Source organism: Hyperolius riggenbachi, chromosome 4 (genome assembly GCF_040937935.1).
Source record: "Hyperolius riggenbachi isolate aHypRig1 chromosome 4, aHypRig1.pri, whole genome shotgun sequence".
NCBI classification, from domain to species: domain Eukaryota; kingdom Metazoa; phylum Chordata; class Amphibia; order Anura; family Hyperoliidae; genus Hyperolius; species Hyperolius riggenbachi.
In genome coordinates this window covers 207550302-207574402 of record NC_090649.1, presented here as the reverse complement: position 1 = coordinate 207574402, position 24101 = coordinate 207550302, and the positions used below count along the sequence as shown (strand labels likewise).

At 44.3% G+C, this 24101-nt stretch overlaps 2 protein-coding genes across 4 annotated transcripts in view; both read left to right on the top strand.

Moving 5' to 3' along the window:
- The window catches only part of ARMC9 (armadillo repeat containing 9), a 294287-nt gene that overhangs the window by 75268 nt on the left and 194918 nt on the right, over positions 1 to 24101 (top strand). For all 3 annotated transcript variants that reach the window (XM_068281283.1, XM_068281282.1, XM_068281281.1), the window contains exons 7-8: positions 1575 to 1599; positions 9285 to 9436. In XM_068281283.1, the coding sequence (XP_068137384.1) occupies positions 1575 to 1599; positions 9285 to 9436 (177 nt within the window). The remainder of the gene's footprint in view (positions 1 to 1574; positions 1600 to 9284; positions 9437 to 24101) is intronic.
- On the top strand, positions 5508 to 7586 carry LOC137571061 (uncharacterized). Its single transcript, XM_068279748.1, has 2 exons — positions 5508 to 6114; positions 6469 to 7586. The coding sequence occupies exons 1-2, from the start codon at positions 5685 to 5687 to the stop codon at positions 7584 to 7586; spliced, it is 1548 nt and encodes a 515-aa protein (XP_068135849.1). The 5' UTR covers positions 5508 to 5684.

Sequence of the window (24101 nt, the reverse complement as noted above, 5' to 3'; positions counted from 1 at the left end):
TTGTATTTGCACCTGGCAACATCCCTTGTCTGTTTGTTGCAGTATGTCTCAGTAGCAAATATCTGGGAGTCAGCTTTGTTCTAGAACAGGGATGCCCATTAGGTAGGTCACGATCTACTGGTAGATCACGAAGGACTTCATGGTAGATTCTGACCCCACTACATTTTACATTATGTATATACAAGTTAAGGAACTGGCACATGCCAAAAGACAACGAGAGCAAACCTAGGACATTGCGCTGTCAGCAGCCCTGTTATTCAATAATGCTTATTTTGCCTTCCTATAAGTTTATTTTTGAGCTAAGGCCTTATTCCCATTGCAGATCACAAAACGCAATGTAAATGAATGCGTTTTTTTTCTCACTTTTGCACCATGTGATATTTATTTTTATTTTTTTGTGTAGTGAGTTTTGGAGTGTTTATTTTTTTTTTTTGTACATGCATTTGAATTCTCTTTCAGGGAAATTGGTTATTTTGGGGAAGGTGTTTCAAAACAAATCCCACAATAGTGTGTTTATGTGTGTTTGTTTTATCAGCTTGCAGCTTTAACACACAAAATCACCACAGATACAGCATACAGTGAGAGTGTGATTCGAGAAAAATCACATTGCACTAGTGAGAATTAAGTCCCGCAGTTTGTCTTTGAAATTGGGCAAACACATGTGCTTCTAAAATAGTGTTGGATTGTATGTAGTGCAAGCAAGGCCTGAGGGTGGGATGTGGCAGCAACCTTGTAAGATGTGCCAGAGGATCTTCACAGGAGAGACGAGACCTGCGGAGTATAGCAGGACCAGGTACAGCAACAGGCTTTTTGAGAGGTAACAAAGTTCTCTTCCCTTAAGGCCCTTAGTGGTATGAAACTGAAAATGTCATTTCTGATTAGAACTTTTAGGAAAAAAAATGCTGGTAAAGTTAATAGAAAGGTTAGTAACTCAGTGCTCCACTTCACTCAGAAGCTAAGATTGTCTTGCTTGTATAACTTATCTGATTGTCTTGTGTTACTATTTGTAGTGCAAACAAAGCAAAGCAGAGCAGCTTCTGCTATGACCAGGAGGGCGGCAGAGTAACTACTCTGTTTTGTATACAACACAGGCATTAGGTCTGCATGGCGTGGTTACTGCTTAGGGTGTCTACACTGCTGATGTTGTAGGCTCTACTTGTTTTGTTCTTTATGTTTGTAGCTTTGCTAGGTGTATTGTGTGGCTCTTAGTATTCTGCAGTATTGAGTTTAGCAGTGGAAATAATTTTGTTTTGTTATATCTTCCATAGGCAGTGCAGAAGGTGAGCATAAAACACTTATATTGTGTAATAAATCATATTCTTGATATGTATTCAGCTTATAACAACTGTGATGCTTTTATGTAATTTGCAGCCCAAAATATACCATATGTAGTAAGATCGGGATTAGACGTGTTCTTTTTGGCTCCACTTCTGAATTGTTCACAGAGATTAAAAACATTTTCTTGTCCAATATATACACAGAATCTAAGGAGCATATGTGGTATGCAGCAGCGACATGGAGAGAAGAATTCTAAAAACTTCAGTATACCTTTCCTTAACAGATATATTATGCAGAAAGAGAGCACCCAGTACAACAGAGGTAACTATGAACACATTCTCATTATTCAAATGTAGTAACTCACGCTTATGCGAACACTGTAAGTCTGATTTATTAGGCCAGGGCAACAAAAAAACCAAGACTAGAGCAAAAGCAGAGCAGTTACCCAACGCAATCAATCATGTTGATGCTGTAAAATGAAATAACTCTGATTTGTCTTCTGGGCAACAGCTTCACATTTTGCACCAGTTTATTTTTACATTTGTCTTGATAAATCTGCTTCTGTACACTATGTCTTTGTATTTATCATGTGTGCATCACTAATATGAACATTATTTTCCAGTAAAGCAATCAAAAGAGCAAGATTTATAGCATGATTTATAAAAAGCATGATTTATAAAGTGCAGTGACAATATATTATGTCTGCCATGAAATAAAATCTTGGTTGTAATAGAATATGACACTTTGCACATTATCTATCCTTTCCAATTGTCTGGACAGCATGGTGGCTAATTGGAAAGCATGCTTTTAATCTCACCCACCCAATGATCCAGTGGCAGTCTCCTCTGGTCCCACAGTGATCTCCAATAGCACACAGTTCCCTTATCACTTCTGAAACGGCATGGATGCCATGCACTCACCTATTGCTGGGCGCACTCATAGGTGTAATGCATGAGCAGCACATCAGCCTTCTAGCGTATGCATGGGGGTCAGGGGTGGAACAACACCCCTGGCACTAAGGCCAGGGTTATTATGTGCTGGTTGTCGCACATTGTTAAACATCGATTTATAAATTTTCATAATGTTGTTTAATGAATTTTCATTAAACAACATTATGCAATATTGCACAAACAATAGTTTGCCATGAAAAAATCGTGGTGTGGGTATGGACCTTTTTATTCTAGTTTTGAATAAAGTGTTGTTTTAAATACAGCGTATTCTCCTCCATTTTATTAGGGATGATCTGGATAGCTCTGCAACTGCCAAATCACCTTTATTAATGAAAGTTCTGCCTCCTCACCCATGATTGCAGCTGATTCTGCTGCAGCCTTCTGCCCCTCCTCCTTTCATGATTGCCACTGATTCTGCTGCTGCTTCCTGCCTCCACTTTCTCCCTCCATCTGGCATGCTTGTAATGCCTGGTACACCCTATGCAATTTCCTGTAAGATAAAGGGGTTGAATCAATAATTTCCAACAGGTCGATCTTGCAATCATTTTTCTGATTGATTTTGTACAGACGTGATCAGAAAATCAATCAGAAAAACGATCAGAAATCAGATTGGACATGTTGGAAATTATCGCTTCGACCCGCCTATCTGATGGAAAATTGCATGTTGTGTACCAGGCATTAGGATGGCTCTCCTGCTTTCTCGTCTCGTGATTTGCAGCCCTGTAAACAGGAAGTGCTGGTTCTCTGCAGTGTTGCATTAGATGCCGAGTAAGATTATCTTCTTAATTTGCACTTTTTTACAGACTAAGGCAAAACAATCCTGGTAGGCAATTTTTACAGAGTGGGGTTGTGTCCAAAATGTGGTTGTGATTTAGTATCATTCATGCATCAACTGTTGAAGAGAAAGAGACTGAGAAGCCACATAAATAATATACATCACACAGAAAATGAAAGTATTACCGGTATATCAGTTAAATGTAATAGTAAACTAAACTTAAATTTCCCAGGGTCGTCTCCAGGACAGCAACCCAGATGAGAGATTACCCTTCCACCTACTGTTGGACAGGAAGAGGTTAATCCATGGAACCAGGCAGGGTGTATATATATATCTGCCCCTACCAGACATACCTCAGTTTTATTCCTGTCCACGGACGGAGGAGGTCATGGATTTTCTGAGGGCTGACGCCAGATGGTGGGGTCCTGGAGCGGGGGTCTTCCGTGCATGCTGGCCAGAGCGGATCAGCTAGGGAGAGCGGCCGTCTCCCTGTCGTTACAGTTTGTGAAATGTCCAGCCGCTTTGAACGCGTAGACGCGCGGGCAGGGCGGCTGTGATTGGCTGGGAGAGTCAGATGACTCTTCATGACGTCGGCAGGTCCTGGAGCGGAAGATTGACCAGGGAATGCGCTGTGATTCGCGGCGGCGGCAGGGGGCGGCAGCGTGGTGGCAGGACACGCCCCCTAGTCTTGCCGAAAGCCGGGTTAGCGTGGCCACGAGGGGAGGAGGAATTAACCCCTTCAGCGCCGGAGGCTTCAGAGTGGGATGCGCAATGATGTTCCAGGAACCCTAAGGTTGGTTATGGTTGCTGGGAGGGAATTTTTGGATGCACACATACCAGTTCCTTTTAAAGCGTCTTCCTCTGCTGGATCATTTTGTGGTAAGCCAGCATGGAGACATCTGAAAGCACACCGGACGCTGAGGCAGTGGTATGTGCTGTGATTTATGACTGCACATGTGTATATATATATATATATATATATATATATATATATATATATATATATATATATATGTGTATATATATATATATATATATATGTGATTATATATGTAGTTTCTGTGAACAGGTTGGGCTCATTGGTTCTTTTTCTCCCATTACTTTTTCAGCCAAAAATTGACAAGGCTGCCAGGGGGAAGGAACCCAAAAAGGGTAGCCAGAGTCAGGCTCGCCCCTCCGGCGATTCAGCTGCTACCCCTATGACATCTGTAGCTGTTGCAATGCCAGAGCAAAAAAGAGATCAGAAGAAATGTGTTTTATGTGCTGCTAAAATACTTCAAGCTTCTAGTAAGCCTCTATGTCAATCCTGTGTCCAGGAGATGATTAAGGAGGAATCCCCTTCTATATTTAAGGATCTTATGGGCTGGATGAAGTCGGAAGTAGCATCAACCTTACAGGCGTTTAAAGAGACTCCAGTTTGTCCCTCTACTTCCGCTACTACCAGTACTTCTCCTGCCTCTAATCCTGTTCAAAATTCCCCTAATAGGATATCAGGATCCACGCCAGTCACAGTGTCCCCGAGGGTATCTGCTCAGCCACTACAGATGCTACAGCCAGTTAGAAGGAGGCATCATGCTGAGAACTCTGAGATAGAACTTTCAGAGGGGGAGATCTCTTCCTTAGAGGAAATGTCTGATTCTGATGAGGAGGAGGAAAGACCTAGGGAGGGGATTAAAGTGCAAAGATTTGCCTTCACCACTGAGAATATGGATAGTTTGTTATGTGCTATGTATGCGACTATGGACATTAAGGAGGAGGAGCGTAATCTGTCCACATTGGATAAGATGTACCAAAGTTTAGCAGAAGGCAAGAAAAGTTTCATTCCTGTTCATAACTCCCTAAAAGAAATGATTAAAAAAGAATGGGAATTTCCAGAGAAAAGAGCCTTCTGGCCCAGATCTATGGGTAGAAGATATCCCTTTAGACCAGAAGACCAGAAGTATTGGGGCCCGGTCCCAAAAGTAGATCCTGCCCTGTCTAGAGTTTCTCGAAGATCAGCTTTGCAGTTTGAGGACTTTGGTGTATTGAAAGATCCACTGGATAAGAAGGTTGATAATCTTCTAAGGAGAGCATGGGAGTCGGCCACCCTTAATTTCTTACCGGGCATTGCAGCCACAGCTTTTTCTAGGTCACTTAAAGTTTGGTTGTCGCAGTTAGAAATGCATATTGCAGGAGGTTCTTCCAGAGAAGTTATCTTGAAATCTTTGCCTAATATATTTCATGCTGTAAATTATCTCTGTGACGCTGCAGATGACTCAGTTCGGTTAACAGCAAGAACAGCAGCCTTAGCAAACTCTGCACGGAGAGGAATATGGGTCAGAACATGGAATGGAGATACATCATCTAAGGTGAAGTTGTGTGGAGTACCTTGTGAAGGCGCTTTGTTGTTTGGCACCAAGCTAGATGAGACATTGGATAGAACAGCAGACAACAAGAAGAACTTCCCGGAAAGAAAGAAAGTGTTTAGGTTTAAACGTTCCTTTCGCTCATCAGGAGGTCAAGATCCAAACTACAGGTCCAATAGGAGGCAGTGGAGACCACAAAAGGATCAGAAAGGGAAGCCCTCCACCCCCTTCATGCATAATCCCTCTAATCAACCAAAGAAGCAATGACGCCAGGATACCAGTAGGGGGAAGACTGGCACACTTCTTCGAGAACTGGGAGTCCCTATTCCAGAACGAATGGTTGCTGAAGATCATTTTGGAAGGTTACAGGCTAGAATTTACAGAAGTCCCCCCAACCAGATTCTTTCTGACATCACTTCCCCCATCTCAAGCAATGTCCTCAGCTCTACAGGTGGCTGTGTCAGATCTGTTGGAGAAAAGAGTCATAAGGCAAGTTCCTCGATGCCAAGAAGGGAGAGGATTCTACTCGCCAATCTTTCTAGTACAGAAACAAGGAGGCGATTACAGGCTTATTCTCAACCTGAAGCTTCTCAACAAATCCATCAAATACAGGAAGTTCAAGATGGACAACATCCGCTCAGTGCTGAGCCTACTACAAAAGGATGCATTTATGATGTCTCTGGACCTCCAAGACGCTTACTTACATCTACCGATCCATCTGGACTCACAGGCGTACCTGAGGTTTGCGGTCCGTCATCACGAAGAGGTAAGGCATTACCAGTTCACGGCATTACCATTTGGCTTGTCATCTGCCCCCTGGCTTTTTACAAAAATAATGACTGAAGTGTTAGCCTATCTGAGACTGAATAATGTACAGGTGATTGCCTACCTGGATGACCTGTTCTTTTGGGGGGACTCCGCTTTGGCGGTTACTACAAGGGTCCAGACCTCACTGGAGGTGCTGGAATCCCTGGGTTGGATTATTAACTGGAAAAAGTCTTCTTGGGAGCCATCACAGACTATTTTGTTCTTAGGCTTTATTATTAACACTGTCAATCAGAAAGTTTATCTACCTTCACCCAAAAAAGACTTGTTACTAACAAATGTTTTCTCCTTTCAGGAAGTTTCTACCATCTCCATAAGGGGCGCTATGTCCTTACTAGGACTTATGACATCCTCATTCCCGGCTGTCCAGTGGGGCCAACTGCATTCCAGACAGCTCCAACTGTGGATTTTGCAGGTTTGGAACAGGGGAGTCAGAAATCTGGACAAAAAGGTGTTCATCCCCTATTACATAAAAACCTTGCTTCAGTGGTGGTCGGAACCAAGTCAGCTCACAGTGGGTTGCCTGTGGGACTTTCCAACCCAGAGGATCATCACTACAGACGCCAGCAGTTGGGGGTGGGGTGCTCATATGGACAGTTCACCAATCCAGGGGACCTGGGACAGTTCCTTGAGGCTAGCACACTCCAACATCAGGGAGCTGGAGGCAGTGAGACAAGCTTTGTTGCATTTTCAGGATCAGATAAGATTTCAGCATGTAACCATCAGGTCAGACAACAGCACAGTTGTAGCTTACCTAAATCATCAAGGGGGAACAAGGAGCAGGACCATCATGATGAGAGCAGAGAGGATCCTCTTATGGGCGGAAAAGAATTTAGCTTCGTTAAAAGCAGTACATCTCAGGGGTATGTTGAATCAAGTAGCAGACTTTCTCAGCAGGTCAGAACTGAATCAGGACAGTTGGTCCCTGAATCAGGAGGTCTTTCTAGAAATAGTGTCCGACTGGGGAATGCCGACCATAGATCTTTTTGCAAGCAAGCAGAATGCCAAGTGTCAGATGTTTTGTTCCCTGTGCCCGAGCGACAAGCCCTGGGCAGTGGACGCTTTCTCACTCAGATGGAACTTCCCTCTTCTATATGTGTTCCCTCCTTTCAATCTGATTTCCAGGACTCTCAACAAGATCAACCGGGATGGTTCGGTGGCAATAATGATCGTTCCTTTTTGGCCAAAGAGATCGTGGTTTTCACTGCTGAGGAAGCTAGCTGTAGCGGAGCCAATACTGCTGCCAGATCGCCAGGACTTGCTGACGCAAGGTCCAGTCTGCCACCCTCAGGTAAAGATGTTGCATCTATCAGCCTGGATGCTGAGAGAGAACTCCTGAGAGGTAAGGGATTTTCTAAAGACCTGACAGAGACTTTGTTACTGAGCAGGAAAATGGTTCCGAGAAAGATATAGCTCAAGGCTTGGCGTGTTTATAACAATTGGTGTATGGAGAATAGTAGGAACAGAGAGGAATCCTACTCTGCTTTGGAGTTTCTGCAGTCTGGCCTGAAAAAAGGACTGAGTGCAAGTACTCTGAAAGTACAAACTGCGGCTCTCAGTGTTTTTTTGCAGAGAAAACTGTCAGAAGATGAGTTTTTCATTCGCTTCTTTAGAGCAGTGCACAGAATTAGGCCGGTGATTAGAAGTCAGGTTCCACCTTGGGACTTAAATCTGGTTCTGCAAGCACTCATGGATGAACCTTTTGAACCATTAGAGGAGATTTCAGAAAAATTATTGACTTTAAAGACTGCCTTCTTGTTGGCCATTTCCTCTGCAAGACGTGTGGGGGAGATACAGGCCTTATCCATTGCTGAACCTTACTGTATCATTTCAGAGGATAGAGTGACTCTTAAGCTTGATGCAGCTTTTTTGCCTAAAGTGTGTTCTCGTTTCCACAGGTCTCAGGAGATATATCTACCATCATTTTGTAATGAGCCATCTAATGATAAAGAGAGACGGTTGCACTGTCTTGATGTTAGACGTTATGTTATCAAGTACTTGGAGGTTACAAAACCTTGGAGGAAATCTCAGGCATTGTTTGTTCTTTTTTCAGGTATCAATAGAGGTGGTCAGGCCTCTAAGGCTACCATCGCAAGATGGATTAGACAGGCTATCGTTCTAGCTTACCAATCTCAGGGCAAGGAAATACCGAGTATTGTTAGAGCTCACTCGACTCGATCCATTTCCGCCTCTTGGGCGGAGAAGGCTGGAGTATCGATTGATCAAATTTGCAGGGCAGCTACTTGGTCTAATAGAAATACTTTTGTAAAACATTATAAGCTGGATTTAGATTCTAGGAGGGACTTGACCTTTGGAAGGAGAGTTCTTCATGCTGTGGTCCCACCCTAATGCTATGTAATCTTTGATTCTCATCTGGGTTGCTGTCCTGGAGACGACCCTGGGAAAGACACTGAGTTACTTACCGGTAACGTCTTTTCCAGGAGTCGGAAGGACAGCACCCTTACTACCCGCCCTAAGTGGGTTATTTGTATTTGTAAATAAAGTTTGTTGAAGCAGTATTTATGATATCTTTGTTATTTCTGAGGTATGTCTGGTAGGGGCAGATATATATATACACCCTGCCTGGTTCCATGGATTAACCTCTTCCTGTCCAATAGTAGGTGGAAGGGTAATCTCTCATCTGGGTTGCTGTCCTTCCGACTCCTGGAAAAGACGTTACCGGTAAGTAACTCAGTGTCTTTTGATTCCACATCAGAGCTGGGACAAGGTCCTCCAGCACCCAAGGCAGAGACCCCAAAGTGCTCCCCCAGCCATCACACACTGATTGCTATTAGACTAGGAGGTGCCCCAGGGCCCCCAACACCTTAATCTCTATTATCTGGCTTGCAGTCACTGCCACGTATCCCCTTTTTTATTTCTCTCTGCTAAAAGCACAATAGAGGAATGATAGCTGAGTGAGTTGTGCGTCCCCTCCTACACTGCACCCTGAGGCTGGAGCCTCTCTCGCCTCTGCCCTGGCCTTCCACATTTTTTTTTCCTAATTTGCCTGTTGGGGTTGACTGACTCTTTATTGTTTAGTATATTTTAGTTTTCTCTGTCCCAAAATATTTCATTGTTGTCTAATTTTTTTATTTTTTTTTATGTGGGCAGATATGCAATTGCAGCAACAGCTTGTGGAGGCAGAGCACAGAGCCATCACCTATATGAAGCGTTTCAACAAAATGCAGTCTGATTACCATAACCTGATAGGTGTCACAGCTGAGCTTGTTGATTCTCTGGAGGCAACTATCAATGGAAAGCTGGTAAGGAGTGACAGCGACTAGAGTTTAGTTTAGCATATGTTGACTGGGGCAGTACAATTTAATGAAATGATCACAAATTAAGGGCCCTCATATAAAATGCATTATTGATTATGAGTGTCCTTAACGGGAGAACTTTAACGATTTTTATGCAAAAATGGAAAAAAAAAATCTATACATTTATGTTCCTCAGCCCCTCTCTGTGAAAACAACTTTTCATTCACACTACTCAACACATGCACAAAGGCAATTTTGTGCATGCATTCCCTACACATGGCGTGAGTTAAGCACAGACGTCCACAGTAGAACCCCACGAGAAAACGGGTGCGCCCTATATCTATGGACTTTTATGTTACCATGCAAATTGCACACTATAGGCTTAATTCACTAAGCTGCCCTTCTGCAGCAGCACAGCTCAATGACAGCAGGGAGTGTTATAATCCCCTGCACATGCTATGCAGTCATAGCGTGCGCAGTGAAATTACCCTGTGCTCAAATAGTGTAAAGTGCGCTTCATTACACTTAATGAGCGATCCACAGAGCCCGACGGGTCCAGTAGCTTCAAAGTACGAGATTCCTGCACTTTGATGAAGCTACTAGACCCTCCGGGTGGGTTCAGTGGAGCGCTGGTTAAGTGTAATGAAGCACAGTGTAATTTTACTGCACACACTATGGCTGCATAGCGTGCGCAGGGGATTATAACACTCCCTGCTATCATTAAGCTGAAATTGAATGGTGGGGAACCCACCAGTGTGATTGCGATTAGGGGTAATTGCAGGACATGCAGAATGTTGAGCGCGTTTTCGCTCAATGCTTTGTATAATAACGCTGCAAAATCGCTTTACTAAATTGATTTTAGGAACCAGCGATTGAACCTTTTAAATAAACCTTTATACTTACCGGATGTCCATATTTCTGGCTTCCAACCCCAGCCCCACCCCCTAAAAGGAGCGTTCACAGGCGCTTCTCTGATTGGTCCCAGAGAAGAACCTATTATTCCTTGTATTTATAAAGCGCCAACATATAACGCAGCTCTGGATATATAGGAATACATACAATGATAACAAAGGGTAACAGACAGAGAGGTAACACACAGTTATACAACGTAGCACAAGGTTATCCATGCTAACAAGGTATAAGATGCATGATCATGTGATATGATCCCTTCCTTGTATATTCCTTGTATATTCTTCTATGACCTCTACCTTTAGGGGAGAGGCTACGGACGGAAGCCAGACTACTGGTAAGTATAATAACGTTTATGGAAAAAAAAAATCACTAATTGGAAGTGCTGTACAGTTTACTGTACAGAGCTTCTAAGTGTCGAGAATCGCGAATGCAAGCACCCTAGGAGAACTTCTTGTCGAGAACCGCAAATGCGAGCATCATAGGAATCGCTGCATGCAGAGCTGCAGTGATTTTAAACCGATGCAGCGATTTCTAGTGAGTTCCAGGCCTCACAGGCAGTCTAAATAATTTTCATTGGTTCAAGACCTTTCTCTGTCTCCATCTTTGTGTAAGAAACATAAACCAGTTGCTAATGGCCTCAATTCCCCCCTTTTTGTGTTTCCCTGCCTATATTCATTATTGTCTTTAATGCACCTACTCAGAACTACAAATCCCACAATGCAGTGTGCCACTTTACTCCAATTCAGCTGCAACGGAAGTGCTCAGCACTGCAAAGAACCAGGGATCTCATACAGACATAAAGGTGTTTGTGTGGGATAAAAAGGAGCATGTTGCTTGCGAGGAAAGCTATGGAAAATTTGAACAAGTTATTAAAGAGTAACTGATGGGCATTAAATCCAAAAACAAGTCTCTATTTCCATATGTTAAACAACTAAAATGGATGCTAATAAACAGGCAAGGCAAAAGTTCATAATTCATCTGCAATTTTTGTTTTAGATGAATATCAATTCCCATGTCCCAAAGCTCTTACTTGGTACATCAGCTGCAAAAGAGGATTTGCAGTGCATGCTGGGTGGAGGGGGAGTTCTTCCTCTGTTCCTCCTCCCTGTAGGCTCCCACAGGCTGAAGCCAATCCTGATGTCATTTCCTCCCATATTCCCCTATGGCATCCCCACATCTCCCCTCCTCCCTGCGGTATCCCCTCTGGGCTTGGTCCCCAGACTGGACTTGATGGCAGCATGGTCTTTAGAAATTAATATAAATTAGAGAGCTTGGCATGTAGTGCAGAATTTAGATGGGAACCTCAGCACCTGGAACCATGAGTAGGTGAGTCTGTGTGTGCTTCCTTTATTCCACCCTGCTTTGCTCTGTAATGCTGTGGGGAGGAGGGGAATGCCGAGGGGGATGCCGGGAAGATGTATTAGACATGCCAAGCGCTCTAATTTATATTAATTTATATAGACCATGCTGCCCTCAAGTAGACAGTCCCTTAGATTCTTTTTCTACAGTACGCATTGTAAGGGAAACGGCTCCCCAATTTTTGGGTTACAGTCCGATTATTACTTCTAGCGCTCCCCAATTCTCTTTTTCTCGCCCTCAAGTCCAGTCTGGAAAACAAGTCCAGAGGGGATACCGCAGGGAGGAGGGGAGATGCTGGGATGCAATAGGGGAGTAACAGAGGAAATTACATCAGGATTGGCTTCAGCCAGAGAGACCCAAGATGGTCCCTGCCGGGTAACAGAATTCGTCCAACCAATTATATAAAATTCACTGAAATCAAAACATGGACAGTGCAATACATCTGTTATGTAAGTAGAGCAGGTATTAAACTACTTACATATGTGTTTTATTTTTCTGGCATAGTTTGGCTATCAGTTCCTCTTTAAAGGACAGAGATGTTACTATACCAACAAAGATCAGGTTTGTTAAAGCTTTTCAATAGTAACATACGTAGTAGCATACAAATGTGGAAGTAGGACTATAAACAAGGCCATGTGGAGAAAATTTGATGCTTTTGAATTGTGAGCTTGGAGAAAACTACTGAGAGTATACTGGACTGCTAGATGACCTAACCAGTCAATACATTAAGAATAAACCCAGAAGCTAAGATAGATACCGTATATACTCGACTACAAGTCGAGAAATTTAGGACTGACTCACAATTTAAAAGTGGGGGGGTCGACTTATAGTCGCGTCAGCCCTAAATTTCCAATTTTATAGCTGGGGTTGGGGTGCCCCTTTCTCCTCATTACTCTACACTGCACTGCCCCCTCTCTAGCTCTCCCTCCCTCCTGCCTCTTCCTAATTATAATTGTGGCCAGTTTTCCCTATAAACTCCCCCTCCCCTTCCAGCCGCTATGGTGCCTGCCATTCTCTCTCCCCGGGTGGCCCCTCTCTCCCCGTCTTCAGTGAATGAATGCAGTGTAGAAAGCTGACATACGTTACCTAATCCACCGCTGCACCCTGTGTCCTTTGATCTCCTCTTCGCTCACGCCGGCGAGCATACTATAGCGTCTCCCCTGCTTCAATACCATGTGACTCCCGATGTCACATGGTACTGGTAGCAGGAGAGACGCTATAGTATGCTCGCCGGCATGAGCGAAGAGAAGATCAAAGGACACAGCGGGCAGCGGTGGATTAGGTAACGTATGTCAGCTTTCTACACTGCATTCATTCACTGAACACGGGGGAGAGAGGGACCATCCGGGGAGAGAGAACAGCAGGCACCATAGCGGCTGAAAGGGGAGGGGGAGTTTATAGGGAAAACTGGCCATAGTACTCAGGATATCCGCTCTGCATACAGAATGCAGAACAAAACGAGTTGAACAGTGAAAAGCTGAAGCAGCACCTGGGGACCAGGAGGAGTTAATGGCTGCAGAGTTTTATACACTACAGCCATTAACTTCTCCTGTTCCCCAAGTGCAGGCATTACTTCAGGACCCCAAGTGCAGAGCCAGTAACCCCTCCTAGTCCCCACCTGCAGCCATCAACTTTCCTAGGCCAACTTATACTTGAGACTTTGAGAAATACCAGCTTTTGGGGATCAAATTTGGGGGTCGACTTATACACGGGGTCGACTTGTATCCGAGTATATACGGTAGATATGAAATGTGAAGCTTTGAATATGCCCCTGTAACAGCTGAAAGACGCAGTGATTGACAGAGACATCTATTGTACAAAGGTCATAATAAGTTGGATACAACTAAACAAATGATTAGCCATGGACAAAAGTTCACATCAACAATGCTGGCACTACATAGGGGGATTAGGCAGGGCTACCCTTTGTCTCCCCTATTGTTTGTACCAGCTATTGAGCCATTAGCAATTTGAACTGACTTATTGGCAGAGTGTTATGGGGAGTGGGGGGCCACAAAGGCCCTCTTGTTTTATAGTTAAGTCAACCATTTTTACTTTTTTTCTCTCTGGTAAAAATCGGGCTCTCAGTTCATACGGTACTAACATGTATAATGGTTCTTCCATCCTCTTTCATTCCTGACAGGGTCCTGTTCTCATCACATATCAATTTGATAATTCAGATGAGCACTCAGCATGCTGTGTGCAATCAATTCATCTTTACTAGATACATTGGATTCCTAAACAACTGACTGAAAGTTCAGCTATCAGTTGTTAGATCTGAAAAGGCAAAACAGTAAATGTTAATCTTTGCTCACAATTAACCACCTTACGACCGGCTAACGCCTGGGGGAGGAGATTAGCGGGGATCGCGCATTCCCGCTAACTTGTGGAGTTAAATAAAAATGCTTTTTTAAATTAAAATACAGATCACAGCAGCAATCAAATGCAATTAACAGAAAGCTCTGTTGGGGGCAAGATTCATTTGTGTGCTAAGTTGTATGTTCATTTATTTATTTAAGTATTTATATAGCGCCGACATATTACGCAGCGCTGTACAGAGTATATTGTCTTGTCACTAACTGTCCCTCGGAGGGGCTCACAATCTAGTCCCTACCATAGTCATATGTATGTATCCTGTAGTGCATGTATTGTCTAGGGCCAATTTTCGGGGGGATGCCAAGTAACTTATCGGTATGTTTTTGGAATGTGAAAGGAAACCGGAGTGCCCGGTGGAAACCCACACAGACACGGGGAGAGCATACAAACTCCTTGCAGATGTTGACCTGGCTGGGATTCGAACCGGGGACCCAGCGCTTGCAAGGCGAGAGCGCTAATTACTATGCCACCGTGCTGTCCATGCAGCACACTGTTAAAGCTGTAGTGTGCTGAATTGTAAAAAATGGCCTGGTCACTTGGGGGGTGTAAGCCTGTGGTCCTTAAGTGGTTAAAATATCTACAGAACCATTTTTATGTTTACCGTAGTCTATGAGGCCAGAGCAGTTTCGAGAGATGCTGCAGGCCATTGTCAACTCTGTCCTTGGGAGAAAGCTGGAAGGTGAAAGTGACTCCACAAGGTCCAGACCTTCCCAGAGATGTGATACGTCACCTCCATTACTACGCTGAAAAGCAAGAAATTATGGCCGCGTCCTGGAAGTAGCAACAGTTCCTATATAAGAGTAAAACTATTCTTTTTTGTTTGTTTGTTTTTCTTTTAAGGACTTGTCCCCACAGTGTAGGGCGCTCCGTCCACTTTTCCAAGTGCTGCAAAAAGAGGGGGTGTCCTATCGCTGGGGGTACCCATTTTCCATGATTTTATGCTGTGACACCCGAAGGATCATCCCCATCTGTTTAAAGCTATGGAGGTATCAATGGTCAACCTCCCTGATTGGGACCAGAAGGCATCTTTCCTGAATAAGACCACCTAAGTCTCGTTGACCTTATTAATCCACTAGAGGTCACATGAATGGGACATGCAGAGGAATGGGTGTAAAGACATTGCGGGGGCCCATGAATTCTATTATTCTATGCTTAATAAATCTTTACACGAGGCCCCCCTTCACACACACACACACACACACACACACACACACACACACACACACACACACACACACACACACACACACACACACACACACACACACACACACACACACACACACACACACACACACACACACACACACACACACACACACACACACACACACACACACACACACACACACACACACACACACACACACACCACACCACACCACACCACACCACACACACCACACACAGACCACAAACACACACACACTATGAATGGACTTGGATTCTTGATTTCCACACATGTGAAAATATGAGATTGTTTGTGCTAGAGTTCAATATGTATGCTCAACTGGGAGAAAACTGCAGATGTCATTGCCACCAGTGGGAATGGGAGGGGCTGGTAGGATCGAGGATTTTTTTATTTTACATTTGCACTGGACATTTGCAATGATTGATAGGATCTGAGATTTTTCTTCCTGTTTGGGATCTGAGCTCTGCCTTATTTATGTTAAGATTATTGTGAAAAGGAAGAATGTAGATATTGAGGGGTGAAGAGTGGGAAAGGTAGAACATTGCATGGCTGCTTATGCAGATGACTGATTATTTTACTTAGCCAATCCATAGATAACTGTCCAAAACCACTACCTACTTGTAGAGTTATATGGGGAGGTCTCTAACTTCACAATCAGTTGGGATAAATGTGAAGCCATGAGGATTAACATGCATTCGGAAGAGATTTTTTGTATCGGGGACAATTTCCTATTTTTAAATGGGCAACAGAAGTGCTTATGTATCTGGGGGTTACAATCACGGTCGAGGCTCATAGCTATATTCGCTGAACTACTGCTCACTCTTGTCTTTATTAAAGTAGAATCCACATTCTTAAAGGACTTCCGAGGCGACCATTTTAATCTATCTTTACCTACGGGGGGCTTCTTCCAGCTGCTAGAAGTAATTTTGGTCCTTTGCTGTAGCTCCAGTCCTCCTTGGTGTCTCGCTGGCCGCCCGCAAAGCTTCTGCGCATGTGCAAGCCTCTGCCACACACCCGTGCATGCGCCTCAGGAGTCCTTTAAGATGAACGTAATGCATATTGTATGGCTGTCAGACTCTCCCAGTCCCTATCCCTGGAAAGTTCTTTGTGGGCGTGAGTAGGGAGTTTGTGAGGTTTATTTAGAATGATAAGCCCCCAAAACTAAAATTTGCTCTTATTACCCAGCCAAGAGCTAAGGGAGGCTTTGCAGTACCTGACCCTCACTTATACTATGTTTCGGCAAATCTAGCCAAAATATTGGACTGGCATAGGCATGCACAATCTAAACAGTGGGTTGATATGGAGCAGTGTTTGGTAGAGGTCCACCTGGTCACTATACTCTGGTCATTTGGTTTTGTTATGAACTCCCACCTGGCGAATCTACTGATAAATCATACGTTTTCGACATCTAAGGATACATATCTATATTATATCTATATTAGATAATCAAATATTTGTACAAGATTGCTTGGAAGTGTCACGTATTGATCGTATAGAAAGATTGATGCAGTTCAAATATGGAATATAGATTTACATGAGAGAGGTGGTACGATTTTACCTCAACTGATGAATATATGGGTTTATCTGGGTAAGATAGAGGTTGGTTGGTTATTTGGGCGGGGACAGATTAAAATCACATAGTGGTATATAGGGAGAGATGGCTCACTATAGAGCTAATAGAAATTATTTGGTGATGCTTATAGGGTGAGGGTTTTTTTATTTTCTTTGGGCAGGAGAGAGAAGGGGAGTCTCAGGGAATTTTTCTTTTTCTAAAAAGTGTATGGAATGGTTTGAAGAATCTCACCATACATACATCTCACCATGGTTTGGTTTAAAAAAAAATCTCACCCTGATGGTTGTCGGATAGTAAATTGATGTATAGTGAGAGGACCTTGGGTCCCCTCTGGAGGCCTGTTGGCCCATTTGTCCCTGGGTCGCACATATGCTCTTATCAATAATGCTATGTTGCCAATCTACTGTATAAGGAGGAAACGTGGGAAATAATTTCTTTTTAATACTGAAATAAAGAATCTAAAAAAAATAAAAATAAAATAAAAAACAGTCTAGATGTACTAAGCCTAGCACAGTTTTGATTATAGGCAGCACAGCTAAGGGACATACTTGGTGACAGTGAGAGCAGGCTGCGGACATCATTGTAGTAGCATATGAAAGTGGCTTGACCACTGGCTATCTTGTACAGTAATCATCTCTAATGCTAAGCTGCTATCGTGAATAGGGCCATAATGGTACTATATTGCATTGATAATCAGTGCCCTGTTTTGTTTTAATTAAATTGTGCAGCTATTGCAATTACACTTTAAGACAGAATCATTATCATTCTACAGATGGCAGGTCAAGGACAGTTGTGGATATTTATTCATAAACAAATCTCAATATTAAAATATATTCTACATCATTGGTTTTCAGTGCTATTACATGACAAGACTAAGTGTGAACAGTATCTGGTTCTCTTCTATTATTAAACTGGATGAACAACAAGCAATTGTGTAAATATTTCCACTAATAGATGCCAGGTGTTACGTAATCCATCATTATCCCTGGATTTTGTCACTATTTTATAATTCAATGTTTTTTAGTAGAAAACCAGCCCTTGCCTGCAGCTGCAGTAAGCACGAGTTTTTTATTGCTATCGTTAGCTTTCTATGTCTACAGATAATAACCATCAAGTTCAGTGTCTAGTAAGCTTCCGGTATACTGCCAAGGTGTCATTTGCCTTCCTAGTGCTTTGCTCGTAATCTGCAATATCTGCCAAAGTGATTTCGTAGAGTGGGTGGGAACAGAAATGATTTTTTTGCAGTGATATGCGACCCTGGACTGTACATTGAAAGATAACTGTACTTTTGTTTCTCAGACAGTACTCTCAGAAAGTACCATGTGGTTAAAATGGAACGATCACATACATATTAAGTAAGGCTGTAAGTTTCCTGTTGACTTTGTACAATCCAAGGTCTTCACAGATTCATATCTATGGGATTGAGTCACGTTTATTCTAGGCTGTGCTCAAGATGGTCAGTCTAGCTTTCTAGTTTTGGGGGAACTAATCTATGAGCATTTGGAGTTTTTGTTCCTAACTCCCTTATGATCTGTGCCCATGTTCTGTCTGATGTAGTCCTGCATCTTGGTAACTATGATGCCTTCATTTTGGGGAGTTGATGCTGTTCTGTTGTAGAGGTCTTTCAGGGTCTTTCATTTCTTTATTGTCCTTCCTTGTGTCAAACAGTCTAGATGGGAGCCTGCTGCTAGCATCTGGTTCCTCTGATAGGTGTTCAGTCTCTTTAGCCAGTAAGTGTGGATCATGCTCTTGCCAGTTGCTGTCCAGCTTGTCAAGCTTATGAGCCATTGTTGGATTTCTGCTATTGTGGGGGTGATCAGGCCCTATTCCTAATCTCCATACTCTTCTGTAGTTCAGCTGACTAACGTTTCCCTTGACGTTACCCTCAAACCTCTTTTTACAGGGAGAGCATGTGCTGCTGCATTTCTTGTCTGTGTAGACAAGCATTTCCTAGATTATGACTGCTTTATCATATGCCAGACCATGGGCCTGCATTATGGTGGTAGTCTGCATTTTAATGAGGGCTTTATTGATATCTTTCAGCATTATTATTATTTAGTATTTATATTGTGCCGACATCTTCTTCAGCTTCCTTCAGCTGTACAGAGTATATTGTCTTGTCACTGAACTGTCCTCAGAGGGGCTCACAATCTAATCCCTAGCATAGTTCTATGTCTATGTATGTATTATGTAATGTATGTCTATGTATGTATTATGTAGTGTATTCCCCCCAATTTAGGGGGAAGCCATTTTACTTATCAGTATGTTTTTGCAATGTGAGAAAAACCCAGAGTGTGTGGAGGAAACTTCATGCAGACAGTGGGAGAACATACAAACTCCACTTGCAAGAACTAGAATATCCCAGCCATAGTGTCCTGGCTGGGATTCGAGCCAGAGACCTAGCTTTGCAAGGTGAGAGTACACCTCCATGCTGACCAGCATACTAGTGATCTGTAGGGTTGATTGTAGCTAGTTTATCTTTGATTTTATGTTTCAGATCAGCTGCTTTGTTCTGTAATGATGGTGGGTTGAAGGTACAGCTGTAAGTATCAGCTGAACCCCCAGCTTTTGTTCTGGATCGTCTGTCTTTTTTTGTGTGTCTTGTGTAATGCATATTGAATTTGCGTCAGGTTGCTATCGGAATGCTTGAATTTCCCCATAATCAGGATAAATACTGCATGTACAGTACTGAGAAGCCAAAGGTTCTCCTAACATTCAAATTTTTATTTGCCGGGATTGATAAGTAATCAAGCCAGCTGGATATTTTTCTTCTTCAAACATAGGCATTAAACTTTCAAATCTCTTAAGCCCCATCTACACGATGGGACATTGCAGCGATCCGGCGGCTCGATTAGCCGCCGGATCACCTCTTCCGCGTGCCCCGGCATCAACACCCGCTCGATTCCCGCTCGTCCCCGCGCCGCGCCTCTTATCTTCCGCTCGATTCCCTGCCATTGTCCTTTAGCGGGTAGCGAGCAGGGAATCGGCGGAAGCAAGATCCGTCCTGTCGGATCTTATCAATCGAGCCGCATCAGCGGAGGCCCTAGAGTTGGAGATAGTCAACATTGCAGGAATCGAGATCACAGATAACTGCAAGAGCCTGTTACAGAAAGGTCTTAATTACTCTTTAACTCAAAAATTCGACCCTGTGCAATTTGAGGTCGATTTTTACAAAGGAATCAGGCAGCTCAACATTAAACACTTCTTTGCACGCAAAGAGAAATCACAGGAGAACACCAATATGGCCATCGGCCCTTTAGGCTTCTTTGCACCTGACCCAAGAAAGAATTTTCAAAATGTGGAAGACGACACCCTCAAAAATCTGTTAGATCTATTGGAAGAGAACGAGAGCCCTCGAAATACCCCTATACCCCCACCAGAGACTCTGGAAGTATTCAAACCATGTAGATCGATTGCACCTTTCCCCACTATCCCTGGCTCCAGTATTGACAGCTTCCAAAAAATAGTCCTCAGAGACACAAAAGCCCTGATATATAGGGAGGAACCAGCCAACCTCACTTCAGGAGAACTATCAGCTTTAAAATGGCTAAGAAACAGAGACGATCTAATCTTGAAGCAGGCGGATAAGGGAGGAAACCTTGTCCTCATGACCAGGACCCAGTATGAGGAAGAAGCCATGAGCCAGCTCCTGGACACCACAATATATCAACCACTGGACAGCAATCCAACGTGGAAATACCGATCCGCACTGCGATCCCTGCTTCACAAGGGAGTAGAAGCTGGCTTCCTGTCCAGAAAAATGGGGGAGCAATTACTACCTGATCATCCCAGATTCCCTGTGTGGTACATGCTACCCAAAATCCACAAGTCTAGGACCAGACCACCAGGACGTCCGATAGTCTCCGGTATTGGATCGATCACCGAGAGACTGTCTAAATACCTCGACCACCTCCTGAGGCCACTGTTGACACTGGTACCGTCACACCTTGCTGACACAATAGATGTCCTCGAGGGTGTTGACGAACTGACCTGGTGCACGGGGGACAGGCTGGCCACCATTGATGTGGTCAGCCTGTACAGCCGGATACCACATGAGGACGGCATTGCGGCCGTCGAATCGTACCTTAAACGCGGCACTCGGACGGTGGAGCATTGTGAGTACATTTGTGAATGTCTGCGATTTGTGCTCACCCACAACTCCTTTCTATTCAGAGAAAGGTGGTACCAACAGGTGTCGGGCACCGCCATGGGTAGGCGGTGGCTTGCACATATGCAAATCTCTTCCTGGCTCGCTGGGAAGAGATCTGCATACATGGTAGCACTAATCCCTTCCGAGGATTTTTGCGGAGGTGGTCGAGGTACGTGGATGACGTCCTGGTGTTCTGGTCAGGTACCGAACAGGACTTCTCTTCCTTTATGGAGTACCTTAACGAAAATCAGATCAACATGAAGTTTACAGCAGAAATAGATACATGTCGGATAAACTTCTTGGATCTTGAAATGGTAATCCAAAATGACCAGTTGGTGACGAGGGGCTATCGCAAAAGCACAGCCACCAATTCGATCCTACACAGAAAAAGCTTCCACCCCCCTTGGGTGACCGAATCAATCCCCTATGGCCAGTTCCTGCGCCTCCGCAGAAACAACAGCGAGGACTCTAAATACATTGAACAGGCGGAAGACCTGATAAAACGGCTACAATTCAGAGGTTATGACCCTACACAGTTGGAGGAAGCTAAAGATAGGGCCCTCCTGAGATCTAGAGGCGACTTGATTAAGAGGAAACGCCAGCGTGGAACCCCTCAAAATCACCTCGATAATCGCACCAGACAGGTGTTTGTATTTGAATACTCACCAATGGCAATGAGTATAAAAGAGACCATCCAGAAGAACTGGCATCTCCTACAGGGCGACCCACTTCTCGCCGACGCTGTGTCAATGCCCCCTTTGATCACCTTCAGAAGGGCCCCCACTTTGGGTGATATACTCACCAGCAGTGAATACACGAAGCCCCAGTCCACCAACTGGTTGAATACCCTCAAGCAACCGGGTAATTACCGTTGCGGCTCATGCGGGATCTGTGATCAGATCCTCAGACATGGGCCGCAAACGTTGGGGACCATCCCCGTGAAGATCAGGGATGTCCTGTCTTGTAGATCCAAATTCGTGGTCTATTGCCTAATATGCCCATGCAAGAAATTCTACATTGGGCAAACGACTAGAGAAATGCAAGTTAGGATCAAGGAACACCTCCGCTCTTTGAAGTCCAAAGATAAATGTACAAGATTGATAGAACACATGGCCCAGCATCATGGAAGAGACCCTGACTGTCTGAGATTCTGTGCCCTTGAAACCATATCTTTTACCAACCGAGGTGGAGACCGGGAGCGTACTTTATTGCAACATGAAGCCCGTTGGATAATACGTACTAACGCTCTCGGGCCCCTCGGGTTTAATGATAAAAACGAACTGGCCTGTTTTCTAGAAAAATGACAACTGTACAATATTCCTTGCTCCATCTCTTGACCTTTAGCCTCTGCTTTAATGCATGTCTTCTCTCACTGGTGTCCTTTTATACACCTTCTGTGGTGATGTCGGTGTATTCTTCTGTGGCACTCTGAGCTGCACATGCACGTGCGGCCTTTGAGAATACAAGTACTCCCTCTGCACATGCATGTGCAGCCACCTCTGGCCTCTGGGCTTTGTGTTCTTTCCTCCCCTTCCTCTCCCTTAGGTGCACTTTTCATAGGGGCTTCCTTCTTGGTCCTCTTATCCCTATACTCATTTTGGCCCTGACAGTGTCCTTTTTATATTTCTGTACCTGGCTCTGCCCCTCTTCTGTTCTCGTCCCCCCTCCCCAGCTTCATTTTATCTCTTTTTAAAATGTTTTCATGTGTAACCACACGTACAGCTGTGGCGTTCAGCCGCCGGTATGCCTGACCGCGCCGTGACTGCCCTTGCTGCCATATAGCTACGCCTCTAATACAGCAGGCTTTTTAGACGCTGTTCAGCGTCTACGCCGTCTGACAGCTGGGCGTGGATTGGCTCGACTGCCTGCCCCCGGCTGATACGTCACGCTCTGCGTAGGTATTGGGACGCTCTCCGTCCTCTACACGAGGTGGGCGGGCGTCGCGGGTTGCCATGGAAACTGGGGGCGTGGCTGGTCGACGTAGGCGGAAGTGCCGCCGGGACGCGAGTATGAAACTCACGCTGAGACGGCCCGCCCCCATCCTTTCCCCCACTGCGGTGAACAAGCGCTAGACGCGCGAAACGGACGTCCGCAGGGGGATCTAGACCTGGCACCCACCACATCCGCATCGCATCTCGCCTGAATCTACCTCAACCAACTGTAAGTGTACTTTTCATCTCAATAAACAATCATTTGAAGCGCAGTGCTGGCTACATTTTGCCTCCCTTCCCACAATAAAATTGAAAGTCTAATATCAAAGGTGAAACTCCATCAATCACATGGAAACAATTGCTGTTGCCTGTAGTCTTCACAGAGGGATAGGCCACCACCAACACTCTTTGTGTGCCACTCACCGCAATTTTAGACCAGCTAAGTGGTCCAAATGAGCCTTGGGACTGTTCCCGGGTCGTCCCCCACCTCTCAGGCACCCAATGTTAATGTTTCTTTCCTCCAGATTACCTCCTGCTTCCGTAGTATTTTATCATCACCTCAATAAAAAAACTTCATATAGTGCAGTAACGTTTAAAAAAGTTTATTGCTAAAAATCTGATACACTCACATGCTCCTCGATATGTACAGGCCTAGAGTAATTTATTAAACGGGCTCTCCCCCGTAGTGATGGCCGGGTAGGCAGGCTCCGGGCTTCCGTGTGGCTCACTCCACCTCCGCCGCGCTTTCGGTCGGTAGTGTGTCCTTCCGTGCCCGCCTCACCGCCACTCAGGAACACGCTTCCGCATCAGACCGCATCAGACTCCGCCCGGGTGCCTCTCTATGCACACTGCCTGTGTGTTATTTAGATTAGAGCAGCTTCTCTCTTCTCTCTTATCTTTTACAAGCTGGATAAATCGTCCTCTGAGCTGGCTGGGCTTTCACATAGTGAGGAATTACAGACAAGGGCAAAGCTGTTTGCAGGAAGAAAAGAGCAGCCTGAAACTTCAGTGCATGAGAGATGCAAGGGGAAAGAAACACACAAATGATCTCTTGAGATTCAAAAGGAAGGCTGTATACAGCCTGCTTGTGTATGGATGTATTTTCTATGTGTGGACATACTGTACACCAACCTACTTCCTGTTTTGGTGGCCATTTTGTTTGTTTATAAACAAACTTTTTA